Below are 15,730 nucleotides of genomic sequence, written 5' to 3'. Positions count from 1 at the left end.
GCGTGCAACTTTTCTGGAAAATAAATTTAATTCAGTCAGATGACTCACAAATAGGTTTAACCAATATTTATTATAGAATCAGAGTCGTGCATATAAATCAAGTGTGCATATAAATATTATCTTTGCATTGGGCTCTGCTGCAATTTTCTCACTGCTCGGCACAATTAAACACCATCATTAAATATAAAGAGGAGGGAGGTAAATGGTGCATTTATATAGTGCCTTTATCCAAAGCGCTTTACATAGGTTGTGCATTACATTCACCCATTCACACACACATTCATACACCGGAAGCCATGCAAGTTACCAACCAGGCCAGCTCATCGGTAGCAATTTGGGGTTCAGTGTCTTGCCCATGTAGATTGATCATTGGACGACCTGCTCTACCTCCTGAGCCACAGTCGCCCTGGTAGATATATAATAACGGATAGGTAACAGATATACAATAACAACCCCCATGAAGAACAGAAATAACAGCCCACCAGTGGTGGTGGGAGCAAATAGTGCATAACAACAACCAGGAATCATATGCAGAAGGAAGGCAGGAAGAATGCATGCAGTCTAGAGTTCTCATCGGGCCCGAAAATTAAGGCCCGGCCCTAACTGATCAGGCCCTAGGCCCGGCCCGGCCCGACTAATTAGCATAGATTTTAGGCCCGACCCGGCCCTAAAACGTTGTGTTGGGTCGGGCCTGGTCGGGTTTGTGCAGAATTTGAGAACTCTACACAGAGTAAAAGTGAAACGCCAGTCAGCACCATCTTCATAATAGATAAATACACAAACAGACAGAACAGAACTATTATTTTTATTATTCTAAACAAATTCAATATATATATTTTCATGGAGCCCTAGGCCCGGCCCGGCCCTACTGATTAGCATACATTTTAGGTCCGGCCCGGCCCTAAAATGTCGGGTCGGGCCTGGTCGGGTTCGGGCAGAGTTTCAGAACTCTAATGCAGTCTAGGCGAGCTTAAATACCCCGCCCAATTGGTCACCAAAGACATGTGGGTCACACTATATACCCACATATTAACCCCTCGAATACATTTATGTCCCTTGGGCATAGCATGAACCCGCTCGAGTATATCTGACTGAACTAACTCTGCAAGCTACGTATCATATATCTTTATGTCTTTGAGGAAGAGCATCAGCTTTCTCTCCATGGTGGCTCTATAAAAGCCTTGAGTCTCGATTTGTTTCTGCAATTTAGCTAACCAAGCTAATTGGCTCTAGTTAGTCCTGATTTTGGCAGTTGCATCAGTCTTATGGAAAATGCAATATACAATTCTTTAGAGAGAATAGATATGACATTTAATTTCTATAAAATATCATACGACTTTATGAATAATAATATATATATAAAAATAAATATGCTTTTAAGATGATATAATCTCTCTTCAAAACGATTAATAATTAATCTTTAATTCAATGTAACCTGATTTTATTCTTTTGTTATTATAAATACATGTATATATATACACATAAATAATCCTCAGAGTGACCCAACATTTTTGCAACAATGTCATGCTGACAAATTACATCATCTTTCCTCCTGTAATTCAAGACCAGACTGCTCCGATGGTGCTTTGCTTGTGGTGCTAATTGTCATCTCATTCTCTCTCTCTCCCTCTCTGCACTGTACCTATCTAACTATCTACCTCACTGCTCTCAAGTCTCACGCTGCATGACAGCAGGGTACAATTAGCCCAATTTATAATTGTTGCTTTGGTGAAAATAACTAAATCACTTATTACTAAAACAATACTAATTGTCAGTAATTTAGGCTCAAAGATGCGTAGATTTTCAGTGGAACAGAAAATGCACAGAAGCCACAGCAAACCCTAAATGAAATGTCATCTGGTGAATTCTGGGGCAAGAGGAAATCTCTCACACTCAGCCTTTGCATTTAGGCTGTGAAGTGTTCATCATGTAAGGGTATTCTCAGTGTTGCCTTTCAGGGAAATTGTAAAATGTTGTGGTTGCCCTAGGGGGGGGAGGAGGGGGGGGGGGTGTGTGTGTGTGTGTGTGTGTGTGTGTGTGTGTGTGTGTGTGTGTGTGTGTGTGTGTGTGTGTGTGTGTGTGTGTGTGTGTGTGTGTGTGTGTGTGTGTGTGTGTGTGTGTGTGTGTGTGTGTGTGTGTGTGTGTGTGTGCGCACGCACGCACAGGAAAGTGATTAATGGATGAGTGAAGTAATGTGCAGCCATTAATGTCTCACATCAGTCCATATATGTGTGTGGGTGGAGGTTGTGGGTTTGAGAGGGCTTGACGCTTGAAGGCTTCAGAGTTTTAAGACAGGGGTGCTCTCAGATAGAAACACACATGCACGCCTTCAGCATACAGATGCAACACACCGCCTTGCACATACAGAGGCAATACACTATCTTTTTGTTGCACCTAGATTTGCACCATGAGCCATGATCCGAGGTATCCGTTCCCACAGGTCTTTCTGGTAGATGATGGTGGAGGAGACCCACAGCACTCTGTCCAGCCCCCAGGCCTGATACCATGCTGGTCCTTTCCTCCTGCCCGGGAGAGAGCAAGGAGCCGGGGGAAGAGACAGAGCTGCATGGGGGTCAGTCCTGGCCTGCTGATGGTTCTGCTTTTCCTTCTAATGCTTGTGTTTGCAGCCATGGGGCTTGGAGCTTACCAGATACACAAGTTACAGCGAGAACTGGTTAATATAAGAAAGGTAAGTTGTTGTAAGATGTCATTGGCTGGTATTGTAATAATAATAAGTACATAGTAAAATGAGAATAGTTTGAAGATGAAAAGAGCGTGTGTGCGTGCATACGTGTGAGTGTGCGTGTGTGCGTGCACGCATGCACGCATATATAATGGTGTATAATTACATGAGATTGTAAGAAGTGGTTTGTGAAAAGCAAGCTTTGTGAAAAAGATTACACAGTTAAAGACCCCCAAAAACATTGCCTTCTAATATAATTAAGCTGTAATGCTATTTAAGATCTTTAAATGGGCACAGAAATGCAACAAACATCAATGGTATGGCATATGACCACTGGAAAGTGAATGGGAAACTGTAGGTTTTGCATATATAGTGATAGTGGAAAGAAATATTTCTGGAAAACATGCAGACCAGAGTCAAATCATTATAATCAATTATGTGTTTTAAACTTCACCAGAAAGCTTCACCTCAACTCCACTCTGACATTTAAAAGCTAAAAAGGAGAATATTTTTTTTGGTCACTGGTCTACTGAGACAGGATATCCTCCTCAAACATTGAACTCAAACATTGTCAGAAACTTTGACAAGACAGATGATTTCAAATTGAAATAAAAAGCTTTCCATGTCACACATAATCATGAATGTCTTTTTAATTGTTCATGTGAAGTGGTATTGATATATCTTTTATCTGACAGGAAATCGACACAGAGAAAGAATTTCTCACACCCGCAAAGCAAGTTGGTAAGTGTTCGTAGCACATTAACTCAGAGGGTCACTATTAAAGGGAATAGTGTTTTAAAATCAAGGTGGGAAATAGGAAGATGATTGCTGACAGGTGCTCTCCAATACGTGTTTCAGGTTTCCAAGAACCTGAGCTGCATGGAGAAATCACAGACAGCAGAGCCGCAGCACACGTTATAGGTAAGCATGAACATTCGTCCTGCTATCATCTATTCACCTGTCATCTTCTATCCCCCTCTCCTCCTCCTGCCCTTTTCTCTGCTCTGGATTCTAATAATATCTAACATGTCATCTTCCCCTGCCTCTTACAGGGCGGATTGAAAAAGATCCCCAGAAGACATTGCGATGGGAGGCGAAGACAGGCAGTGCATTCACAGAGGGGGGCGTAGTTTACCGCGTCGAGGACGGAGGTCTGCAGGTCAACCATACTGGTCTCTACCACATCTACTCACGCGTGGAGCTGCACTTCAAGAACTGCGGCCCGACAGACACTCACACTCACACCGTGTTTGTGAGGAGAGCGAAACAGACACCTCTGAAACTGATGGAGGCCCACAGAGCTGGTTTCTGTAGCCAGAGGCAGAGCGATGTCTGGACTTCAGATAGCTATCTTGCCTCCGCCCTCCGCCTAGAGAAACACGACAGAGTGTTTGTGAATGTGTCTCATCCCTTGTATCTCAGCCATCAGCGTCATGCCAATTTCTTTGGCCTCTACAAGATCTAAGCCTATGGCAATGGTTTGCAATGATCTAAGCCAGGCAAACCCTGAGGAGGGGGGAGCTGGAAGCAAGTAGGACTACTCCAGAAGTTTGCTGAACCCACCTGCCCTCCTTTTGCTTTCTTTATGCTCCGTCATATGCTGGTGTAGCACACATCCACAATACATGGTGAGCTTGTAGATCAGCTATTCTTGCAGTGAGACACTGGCACCGCCGTGTGATTAAGTATAAACCAGGCTTCATGATGGCAGGTGAATGTACTTCCAACAACATGGAAGGATATACTGTATAAACTGTGATCTTGTTCACATATGTTTGATACAGTTGCTGAAAAGAATGACATTACTGTTCGGTCATGGATGCTGAGAGAGATACCATGTGACACTAAGGTGATGGTTGATAGGAAAACATTTCTCTTATAGATATTTATTGTTATGTGAATCTGACACTGGATGTCAGGTCTGAATGTACAGTATGGTAATAGAACAGAGTGTTGGAATAGTTTTAAAATTAAGTTATTAAAATGTACAGTATATTTTTCATTTAAATCTGGATGGTGATTTGTTTTTCAGCTCTTACAATCATAATAAGCCCACACATCAAAAGTAAATATCCAAATATACCAACTCTTTATTTAGTTTAATTTATTATCCTTAATGTGAACATGATAGTGTTATTTATTACTTTGTGTTCTCACATTGCAGTAGTTTTGAGACCACCACTTTTTTCTTTATCTGTCACAGCTCAGCTCTGCATTCTGCGCACACACAGACCACAACCACACACACACACACACACACACACACACACACACACACCACACACACACACACACACACACACCACACAGAATGTACATGCTCACATACAGTGAGTACAGTAATGCATGCCATGTAATGTACAGTGAAGGTGTGGGGGAAGCAACCTGTGTTGATATAAAGACCTCAGTGAGGTATACAGGCTGTACTTTTCTATCTACATTTCCTTCCTGTGTGAATATGACAGTGGTCTCTGCTTGAGGCTGAGGCTGACAGGTCGGTAAGAGCTCTGTTTCCTTCTATGCACATAAGTTTCATCTTCACTGAAAGGGAAAAAAGGCAGCACAGCAAACTGCATGGATTTGTCTGATTTTGGGAGCGTATGCTTTTTGGTGTCTCACTAATCGGGGACAATCTCTTGGTCCCACTATAAACTCACTCACAAACTTCTCCATTCCTCTGACTTTGATCAGTTGTTGTTTAAAGGAGTGATGCTGCAGACATGAGAAGGAATCCCAAAGAGCAAGGTGTTCTCCATTGGCATGTCTTAGTTCTTGGCTCCCTCTGTCACATATTCAATGAACTGCATTTCAATTGAAACAATGCAGCTCCTTTTCTGTGCTGCAACCTTTGCAGATCTACTATTTTAGTCACCTTCTGACATTGTAACCAGTGATTACACACTTAAAACCTATAGTGTATATTGTTGATTAATGTAATTATCTGCACATAAGTGTATAATGCATGCACATTAAGCCTTCACCTCCATTTCCACCTGTTAGTGGCCCATAACACTATCATCGTTATATTGTGTTTCTTTCTACTTCTCTGTACTTGTTCTCTTCCCTTATACCTGTACAGTATCTTTGTCTCATCCGTACTGCGGTGAGGTGCTACAATGATTAAAGGTATATTCAGTGATTTCACTTAATTCAAATATCACTTATTTTTTTGTTTTGTTGTGATAATCCTCCCTACTATAGAGTGTGCTGGCCATATAAGGAGTTCCTCCCTGTCCCCAGTTAACCCCTGGGGGTCAAAAAACCTTAGGTTTCGTTTTTGACTCTCTATCCTGATTGGACGAAAGGCTGGGTCCCACAGCCAAAAACGAAACCTAAGGTTTTTTGAGTGAAATCACTGAATATACCTTTAATCATTTCCCCGACCTACCTACCTACGGTACCTACCTACTGCCGGCTACCTACCTATCTACCTACCTATCTGTCGATCGATCGACCCCACTTGGAAAACCACTGACACATTAGGCCTAGATGTGACTGTGGTAGCTTCGCCGTCTAGTGACCTTTGCTGTGATCATATAACAGTCATCATACCTTGCGTCCCTTGGCCTCCGTGTCTGAGATCGACCACATCCCCCTGCTGTCAGAGCAGCTGGGTGCCCCAGTCCCCGGTGAGTATAAAATACTCAATTTGTACAATCTCAGAGTTACACATTCCTAAAGCTCCATTGTGTCATCAACAGCGTAACATGTTTGTGTACTGACAATTGCACAGAGCTGTCTTGGGGGTGTATAAGCAATTTTGTTCTTTTAGTCAGGAGGAGTGTTCCTAAAATCAAAATGCAGCCAATCTCTCTAAATCTCTCTATATTAATACTGGAGGCTATATTTGTTTAGGGCTGACAGAGCTGTAGTTTTCAGATACTGTGGCACAGGGGAGTCCCTAAATGCATCCGTAAACTCAGTGCTGTCACTTTAGCCTAGATAGCACCTATCTGCCAGTGTATAGATGGGTGCAGTAACCTATACCAGCAGTGCTGCCCATGTATGTAGATGTGTGCAGTGCAGAGGTCACGGTTCCCGGTTTAGATCCCTATAGTTAGGGATGTTACCCTATAGGGTTCTTAGAGACCTCGCTAAGCGTCTTCCGTCAGCTCTAAGGCCGGTAACAAGACTACTCGCCCCGTTTCTGTTTTCCTCCCAGAATTTTCCCCAGTGAGGGGTGGGAGAGGCTGGACAGCAGACATGCACGGTTTGGGATATCCGTGGTCCGTGGATATGCACGGCTAGCTGCCATGTCTTCCTTCTCAGAATGAATTTCTTTCATGTGGATTCCAAGGGATTCGATTTCCCAAAAGTTGCGTAACTGATCTGACAGTGGGAATAGGCATATGGGGATATGCACGGCTTGGGATATCCGTGGATATATGCTCCTGAGGAGGAGGATTCTAAAAGCCTTTTTTATACTTCACTGTGCAACGGTCCTATGCTGGAAAAGAGCAGATATGCAAACTCACAGCACATCTCATTCAAGACACTGAACTTGCAGATCTGCCATTTTTGCGTGTGTTGATTGATTGATTGAAATATTTATTAACTGTTTGTAGAATTTACAGTACATTTTAAGCACAAACTCAATACAAAGACTGTTAACTGTGAGTGGACGACCCAATTAAGCATTACACTTGTTTACAACATTGTTCAATTCATCATGTGTGTGTGTGTGTGTGTGTGTGTGTGTGTGTGTGTGTGTGTGTGTGTGTGTGTGTGTGTGTGTGTGTGTGTGTGTGTGTGTGCGCTGAGTAGCCACATTACGTATATATTGCTTCACTCTTTCCATGATTCTCTGTCTGCTGATCAGACCAATTGGGCAATTTCACTGTCTAGCATGCTAAACGTGAGGAACTGACGTTAAGTGAAGTAATAATAGTACTTTCTTTGTTAAAATCCATAGGACCTGCATGAGGACGATTCTACAAATGTCTTCTACTTTCTGAAATACTTATGTTGCTGCTATATCAGTGGTTATCTTAGATCAGCGGTCCCCAATATTCTTTGGCAGTGTACCCCCTGTTAAGTCATGAGTCATGACCTTGACGCACCCACCCAACGCTATGTCTCGTTGCATTTGGCCGAAAATGTTTGTTAATATGATTATAGCAAATAATCACAGAATGTCACTGCACCGAGAGACATGCAGAGACATGCATCTGTGTTTTACCGGATTATGCCGTGTAGTGTCGGCCCGATAAGCGGCTGGAAATGCGGCTGGAGGTCTTCTTTTCTGACACATATTTGGATATTTCTTAATTTATTCAGAAATATTGTGTAATTTATAATTTATAATGTAATAGAAGACAATAGGACAATGACCATTCATCATGTCATCCCTAATCAGTGGGATTGAGCCCATGCTCTGAGTGCTTATAGGCAGGAAGTGACACTTCAGATTCGATTCAATTCAGATTTGTTTGACCTTGAACTTGATGCCAACATTGTTCCACCTCCCCTTTCCCCTGTTTTTAGTATTGTTAAACCGTATAGGAAATAAAATGAAATCTTAATTGCAAGCAAGAAGTTGTCCCGTCTGATGGTATTTGCACCGCTACAAGTTTTGGTGCCGAAACCCGGGAGAGAGATCTAAACAAGATCTATCTATGAATGAAGAAGCGAATACACAGACACCAGCCATGGTGGACATACAAAGAAACAAAAGATTACGGGGAGCAGTTTGAAGGGCCACGACCAGGTTGCTAACGAAGATTGATCAAGACGAGATCGCAATGCAACGGCCTAATGTGGAGGTACTGGAGGAGTACTTGCCACACACACACACACACACACACACACACACAAAAGTGGGACCGAAGGGCCCCACAGTGCCCACACCTATCAAATATATTTTACAGTAGGCTACATAATATCAGAGGCAGAGTACTGCTGCATTGTAATAGAAAATATTAATATCCAGTCAGGGTGAAGTGTTGACAATTTATTGAAGAATAGAAAATTCAGGCAGAAAACATATCACAGCAGCCAGAGTACGTTATCCTAAATGGTCACATAGGGATATTTGCTATACCAGGGGGTTTCAACAGATTTTGACCCCGGGACCACCATTCTGACTCGGAGCACATGGGGACCACCACTATTGTGTTGGGACTCGGGAGGGCTGACCACCCCGGGACAGCCCTGACACAATAATCTTTATTCATATTCCATCATATTCCAGGGCTTTTGGAGAGAAATGACTCCAGACTTGAGGGCTGTATTTTGCGTGTCTTAAGTACCAGGTCTTACTCCCTAACTTGAGTAAACTAAAGACCTGGAGGGCGTGATCAATGCTCTTTGGCCACTCAGAATAGCCAAATGGCATTGATCACGCCTCCAGGTCTTTAGTTTACTCAAGTTAGGGAATAAGACCTGGTACTTAAGACACGCAAAATACAGCCCTCAGAGTGGGAGGTGGAATGGAACCCTGATCTCCAACTCAGCAGACCAGGCAGGCGACAAGCACACTCCAAGAGAGCTAGCTCCCTTGGAGAAGCAAGTTACGGCCAGGTCGTTACAGTATTCAGCTGTGACGCTCGTTATGCAATCAAGGCAATTATGTTTATGCACTGCACTGTCAAATAGGCCTACATCTGGCTTTTGTTCAAGCTGTTGTTAATAACTAGGCTACATTTGGTTGGGTTGTAATCACTTTATGATTATTAAAGTTAAGAGTGTACTGTCCATACTAAGACGTACACACTTGTTAGACTTATGGTCACCAGGATCAGCCAAAATAGTCCAGTGTAGTGGAAATAGACTTTGGAACAGTTGACAGTTGTAGAGATGAGCTGTGAAAAGACCACTGTTCTTATATGGTCCAAATAAAAATAGATAAATTATTAAATGATTAAAAAACTAAAATTACCTTTATACAGTATGTACTTTATAGCATTCTATATATGCAGTAGGAGAATTTCTATCTTACAATGACTCACACTATAAAGCATCATTCCAGCTATAAATATCAAGCTCTGACAACTCTTTTCATTGCTCAATGTCCGTTTCCCATTTGTCGAATTTCAAAGATGTGGAAAACGCTCTTTTCCACGACAGGTATATCATTCTCCTCATTGAAGAGGAGAATGACCCTGCTGCCCTTGTAGAGCTTCTCCTGTACAGCTTTCTCTGTGAAATACGAGCCCTCCTCTGAGTGAATGTTGCTGTCAGGAGTCAGTTTGTCACAGTTTAACTGACCAGCACCTCCAGCGCTGTCCCAACAGCGCTGGAGGTAAACAAGCCTTTTGTGGTTCTTGTCTTGGTGCCTCACTCGTACGTAGATGTTGTAGTGAGCATTCTTTGGGGCAGTGAAGATGTTGTATCTGCTCTTCTCCACACGCCTCTCTGAGGAAGGAAGAGAAGGAGAGACAACAAACACTAGTAAAGTAACCTTTCGGTAGATACTGTTGAAGTTGAAGAAAACATAGATATTTCACTGGGATGTGATTTACACTCTATACCTGTCAGGTTACCGGTTACGTAGTAGACTTTCTCCATGTCGCTTGGTGGTACAGGTACAGGGTCCTATAGAATGTATGGGCAGATTTAAGTCAAAGTTGGATTTCATTTGCAGAGCACCTTTCATGCACGTGGAATTCAGTCTACTTAACTGTACAAAATAAGGATAAAATGTGTCAATGCCTCAAGTTGTAAACAGCACACATATAACAATAGGTCACTTGCTGTTAGTGGTTCTCTCACCTGTTTGCTTGCCTTGTAGATCACCATGGCGAGGATGAAACCCAGCACCAGGCCCAAGATGACCAGTCCCATCATTCTGACCATGACCATACACTGGACGCAGCAGTGTTGGGGGAGTTCAGGTGAAGCTGTGGATCTAGGTAGGACGTCCATCTCCTCTGGTATCACGTTCACCTCCAGCAGTGTGTTCTCCTGTCCTGCTTGCTGTGTCTTCATCGTTTCAATTCTCTCTACCTGCTTTCAAGGAACTCCTTAATATAGCCTGTGACTTCCCACACACTGAGAGGTGAAAGGGATCCCCGTCCACCCACGCACAATAAAAATAGTTCATCTGCATGAATGGGCATGCGCGTATGCATGCACACCACACACACACACACACACACACACACACACACACACACACACACACACACACGTCTCCCTTCCATTTTTATGGTTTTATTTGTTTAGTCCTGATAACAAGATTATACTTCTTGCTCTTGACACTTGGCCAAGAGCAAAAACACAACTGCTCAAGGCAATATGACACATGCAAAACACACTCACAGACACAATGCTAAATACAGTAACACACACACGCACACAGGCACGCACGCACACGCACGCACGCACACACGCACGCACATACAGTGCTTAAAAACAGTTCAGTTGGCCTGGGCCATGGCTCAATGGTCCAGGCACCTTGGCTGGTAATCCAGTCTGGCAGTGTGCAGGTTCAACTCCCGATCCCGACGGCCTTTACTGCATGTCACCCCCCCCCCCCCCCCCCATCTCTCTCCCCATTTCCTGTCAGCCTACTGTCTGTCCCTCCATAAAAATATATAAAAATAAAGGCGAAAGCCACAAAAAAAGAAAAACACTTCATTTGACATAACCTTATTTACGTTCTCTGAGATGGAAATGCCATTTCCCCCGGTCTCTGCTAATTATCCTGTCTCTCACTCTAATGTTGTATGACTTGCTGACCTTGACCCATGCATCCACATGGCATTAATTTAACTCTGAGAGTGTACAAATGGTCCATTTGGTTCCATTTGTACACACTCTGAGTTACAGACCCATAAGGGTTCATTTGGTTCCCAACTATCATTTAGCTGGGGACCCCCTGGAACTTCCTCAAGGACCCCTGGGGGTCCCCGGACCCCACTTTGGGAACCACTGCTGTAGAAGATGTGAGTTGATCAATTTGGTCCGGATAGAATAGCAGATCTACAAGCTCGTAGCGCTATGAGCTTGTATATCTGCTATTTTTGAATAGCCAAAGTAAAAAAAAAAAGTTTAAAATGTAAAGTGACACAGATGCTTTCCAGATTTTATTGGGTTAAATCAAATTAACATACATAAATTAAGACTCAAGATTTTGCAGTGTTGAACGTAGATCTCAGTTCTGTGAGGAAATCCCTTCCTAAAGAGAAACTGAGAGTTGTTAGTAATAAAGGTTTGTCATGATGCAAGACCTACTGTAGATCTAACTAGGTGATGCACTGACCAGCTACATCTGTCTTCTTTTTTTTTTTTTTTTTTTTTTTTTTTTTTGCGGCTTACGCCTTTTTTTATTGATTTTTGAAGGGACAGACAGTAGGCTGACAGGAAACGGGAGAGAGATGGGGGGATGACATGCAGTAAAGGCCGTGTCGGGTCCGGGAGTCGAACCCGCGGCACACTGCGACTGGATTACCAGTCCGGTGCCCAGACCGTTACGCTACGGCCTGGGCTACATCTGTCTTCTTGTTTGGAGTTGTGATATACTTGATACTGACAAAGAAGTATCCACGAATTCCCCACAGGTGCTGGTGTGCGCGCACACACACACACACACACACACACACACACACACACACACACACACACACACACACACACACACACACACACACACACACACACAGTAATAAATCTGACTTTGTTGAAAATAGAACACTTCCCCCACTAGCGCACAGAAGGACACTCTCACTGATACAAATAAAAAAGACAATAAAGCCTAGATAACAACTGCTTTCTGCAGTCTTGTGTCTTCTGTCAGTAGTTTTTACTCGTGTTTTAATGCATATACCCATGCATGTCTGCACATTGTTTATTGAAGATAGTTTGGGATAAACATGGCTGTATACAGCTGGGTTGTGTCAAATCATGTGTAGGCCTACTGAAACAATTGACTATTTTTAGAATACAGAATTCCTGTGGACATAAACTGCATGCATGCAAAACCTCCAAACAGGTAGCCTATTGCTTCACACCAAACAAGATAAAGCGTGTTCCTGCGCGCTGAACTTGACTCTGACACATGATTGTTTGTGAAGCCAAGCCAAATGGTTTCGGGATTGCATCAAACAAAAAATCATCTAAAAATAGAGAGGGTTTTCCCCAGATTGGACAGCCACTTTCAAGGTAACACAGATTGCCTGACACAGTTTAGTCACTTTGCATTCTCATTAGTTTACCTTTTTTAGTTTTTTTTCAATGTTTGTTTTTGTGGCTTTTGCCTTTATTTTATATTTTGTATAGAGGGACAGACAGTAAAATATTGAACAAAAGCTTGAATGATTGCAAAACAAAAACAAAAGAATATTCCCGCATGATATAAGCACCTCGGTTGACTTTACATCTGCAAACTCATGGAGCATAGCAGATTTATTATAAAATGTAGATGTAAAGCATTATTCAATACATCAGAACTGGATGTGTGCCTTTTACATTAGAATAAATAAATAATTATGATGGGTAATTTTCCACCATAAGACAAGGACTGTATAAATTAATAACTATATCGATAGCTTGAGAGCTAGAGCTAGAGAGAGCTCCGGAACACCGGAACTGAATAAATACTTTAGAAAGTAATCTAAGTAGGCTACCATAAATACTCTTTACCAGAATAGAAGCAGAGGCTTGTAACTTTACAGAAATGGATGTAAAAACCTTTTAGGCTATAATGAGTAAAAGTCAGAGTATAACAGAGTTAACCAAAATACCTTAGAATGAATTGACGGACACAATGAAGAGAACTCAGACAAGCAGAACTTAGAGGGAGGTTCAATCAGATATATTCACCATTGTTTCGGGAGAGAAGAAGACATGCCATCCGGACAGCGTTTCACAACGATCTCTCACCATTGTTCAATTGAACATGGTTGATATAGCATACCGTAATCAATACACCGGAAAATGTGTTGAACAACAAGGTCAAAAAACATATTATGTTTATCATATTATGATATGAATATCAGTTAGTGGAACCGGGTGACAGGGCAGAACGTCATTGAGTGCAGTATACCAGTCTGTTAGAGCGAATACTAACTTTCAAGGGCAAAAACACAGAGGCTGGGTGTTATGGCCAACGGAAACAAAACAATTATTATCTAACAACGCTGGCTAGGGGAGAAGTTTTACTATCGAAACTCAGAACCATACTATTTTAAAGTCAGTGGGACAGCCTGACATCAAATGTCAGTCACAGGGCAATTCATAATCCATGATTCTGCAAGACCATAGGGGACACTGAGGCATAGTTTACATGAAAACCGTCATCCACCAAAATAACAGATCTACAAAAGAAAAATACCTATCAACATCTTAGCCGGCAAAACAAGAATATAATAGCCTTTGCATCTCTTTTGGCTAGGCGGCAAATACTATTTAAATGGAAGGAGAAAATACCACCAACCTTTAAATCTTGGGTTAATGATGTTTTACATCATCTGACATTGGAGAAGATTCGCTACTCCACAAGAGGGTACGCCGGTGCTTTAACATTTTACACCATTTGGCAACCTTTTTTGACAACAATCCTTAACTTATTACACTGACCCTACTGTAATTTATTTTTATTACTTGTTATTATTATTGTCTTTTTATTTGTATTTTTATAAAAATGCTATACATATTATTTATTATTATTTTTATTATTTGTTTGCATACTTCTATTAGTCTTCTAATATGTCTATGTATATTTGTATTGATACGATTCTGCAGAATCGTATCAGGAAGGCTATGAATCAGAGCTATATTTGTGCCTTTTATTTCATATGGCGCAAGATACCGGGGTTGTGGCTCTTTCAGAGCGGGAACTCTGGGGGGAGGGGAGGGAAAAAAGGGGGGGAAAAAGAAAAAGAAAACGTTCGAAAAATGTTGTATAATATTTTCGTGTGAACATTAATAAAACAACTTTGATAAAAAAAAATGAATAAATAAAAACATAAACAAATACAAAGTTCAGGTATTATGAATATTATGTCTTCAGATTAAATACACTTTTTGTTGTTGTTTCTGGTACAAAGTACAAAAAAGGCCTGTATAAACTGTTCGTCACAGACACTTGTGGGATTGTGGTTGCACAGTTCACAGACACGTCTCAGACACAACTGCCAGGCAGAATCCAGTGTGACGTCAGTGGGATTCCCACTTTCACATTTGACGACATGATGCAACATGTGCAAACAACAGTGGGAGTGAAATGATGATGAAACCAAGCATCGTTCCAAGTGTACAGTTATGTGATCAGGGCAAGACAGAAACTAAATTACTTTATGAACCTTTGGAAATCATTGACAGGTTTTGGTAATCATTGATAGGTTTTGAAGAGGCATTGAAACTGTCTATTAAGAGTGAAAATAAATACTTTTGTGTTGCTGGTCTCATATATTAGAGTAAACATTTGACACTACAGTAATAATACAATACAATAATATAACAATAACACTAACAATAACACGCCACGGCACGCATGTCGGGAGCCAACAGGTGGAAAAAGGGTCTCAGAGTTATGGGGTCTTTGAAAATAAACAGTTGGAGAACCACTGCACTGGTGGACTCCTAATGTGCCATTGAGCAAGGCACTGAACCCCCAACTGCTCCAGTGGAGCTGCTTAGTGGCCAACAGTACAAGACTGAGGTTCTACTGGTCAGCTCCCAGGTGTGTGTCTGTGTGTTTCTATGTGCAGGGCGTTGCTGAAAATGGGCACTTGTGCTCAGCTACTACCCTGGGTAAATAAACGGGGGAAAAAAATGACAGGCAGTTACTGCTGTCAAAATATGACTATTCTAAGGTGTGATTTGGGGCCCTAAAGATGAATACAAAATTAATATCAACATGTTAATACTGTCAAATTCGATAAGGAGGGGGTGAAATTATGACTCCCAAAAAACACTTTGTGTGTGCCGATGGTTCGACTCCTGATACCGACGGCCTTTACTGCATGTCACCCCCTATCTCTCTCCCCATTTCCTCCTGCTACATTCTATCCCTCTATAACAAATATAAAATAAAGGTGAAAGCCACAAAAAGAAAAAAGAAAATAAAACTATCCCTTTAATATATTAGCGCCCCTGACTTCACAC

The 15,730-nt window shown here is 41.9% G+C and overlaps 1 protein-coding gene across 1 annotated transcript; it reads left to right on the top strand.

The window, feature by feature from the left end:
• The first annotated feature begins 2,292 nt into the window (after positions 1-2,292).
• Positions 2,293-4,243, top strand: faslg (Fas ligand (TNF superfamily, member 6)). Its single transcript, XM_083766918.1, has 4 exons — positions 2,293-2,689; positions 3,379-3,424; positions 3,542-3,604; positions 3,736-4,243. Exons 1-4 carry the CDS (start codon positions 2,408-2,410, stop codon positions 4,146-4,148), a joined length of 804 nt encoding a protein of 267 aa, XP_083623044.1. The 5' UTR covers positions 2,293-2,407; the 3' UTR covers positions 4,149-4,243.
• Positions 4,244-15,730: the final 11,487 nt, after the last annotated feature.

Source organism: Protomyctophum parallelum (genome assembly GCF_964188405.1).
Source record: "Protomyctophum parallelum genome assembly, chromosome: 6".
In the NCBI taxonomy this organism is placed as follows: Eukaryota; Metazoa; Chordata; class Actinopteri; order Myctophiformes; family Myctophidae; genus Protomyctophum; species Protomyctophum parallelum.
This window is presented reverse-complemented; position numbering and strand designations above follow the sequence as displayed.

Excerpts from the sequence above, each read along its gene's own strand:
- faslg (XM_083766918.1), top strand. The coding sequence starts at position 2,408 with ATGAGCCATGATCCGAGGTATCCGTTCCCACAGGTCTTTCTGGTAGAT. Across the intron at positions 2,690-3,378 it reads AACTGGTTAATATAAGAAAG|GAAATCGACACAGAGAAAGA; the intron begins GTAAGTTGTTGT and ends TTTATCTGACAG. Across the intron at positions 3,425-3,541 it reads CACACCCGCAAAGCAAGTTG|GTTTCCAAGAACCTGAGCTG; the intron begins GTAAGTGTTCGT and ends TACGTGTTTCAG.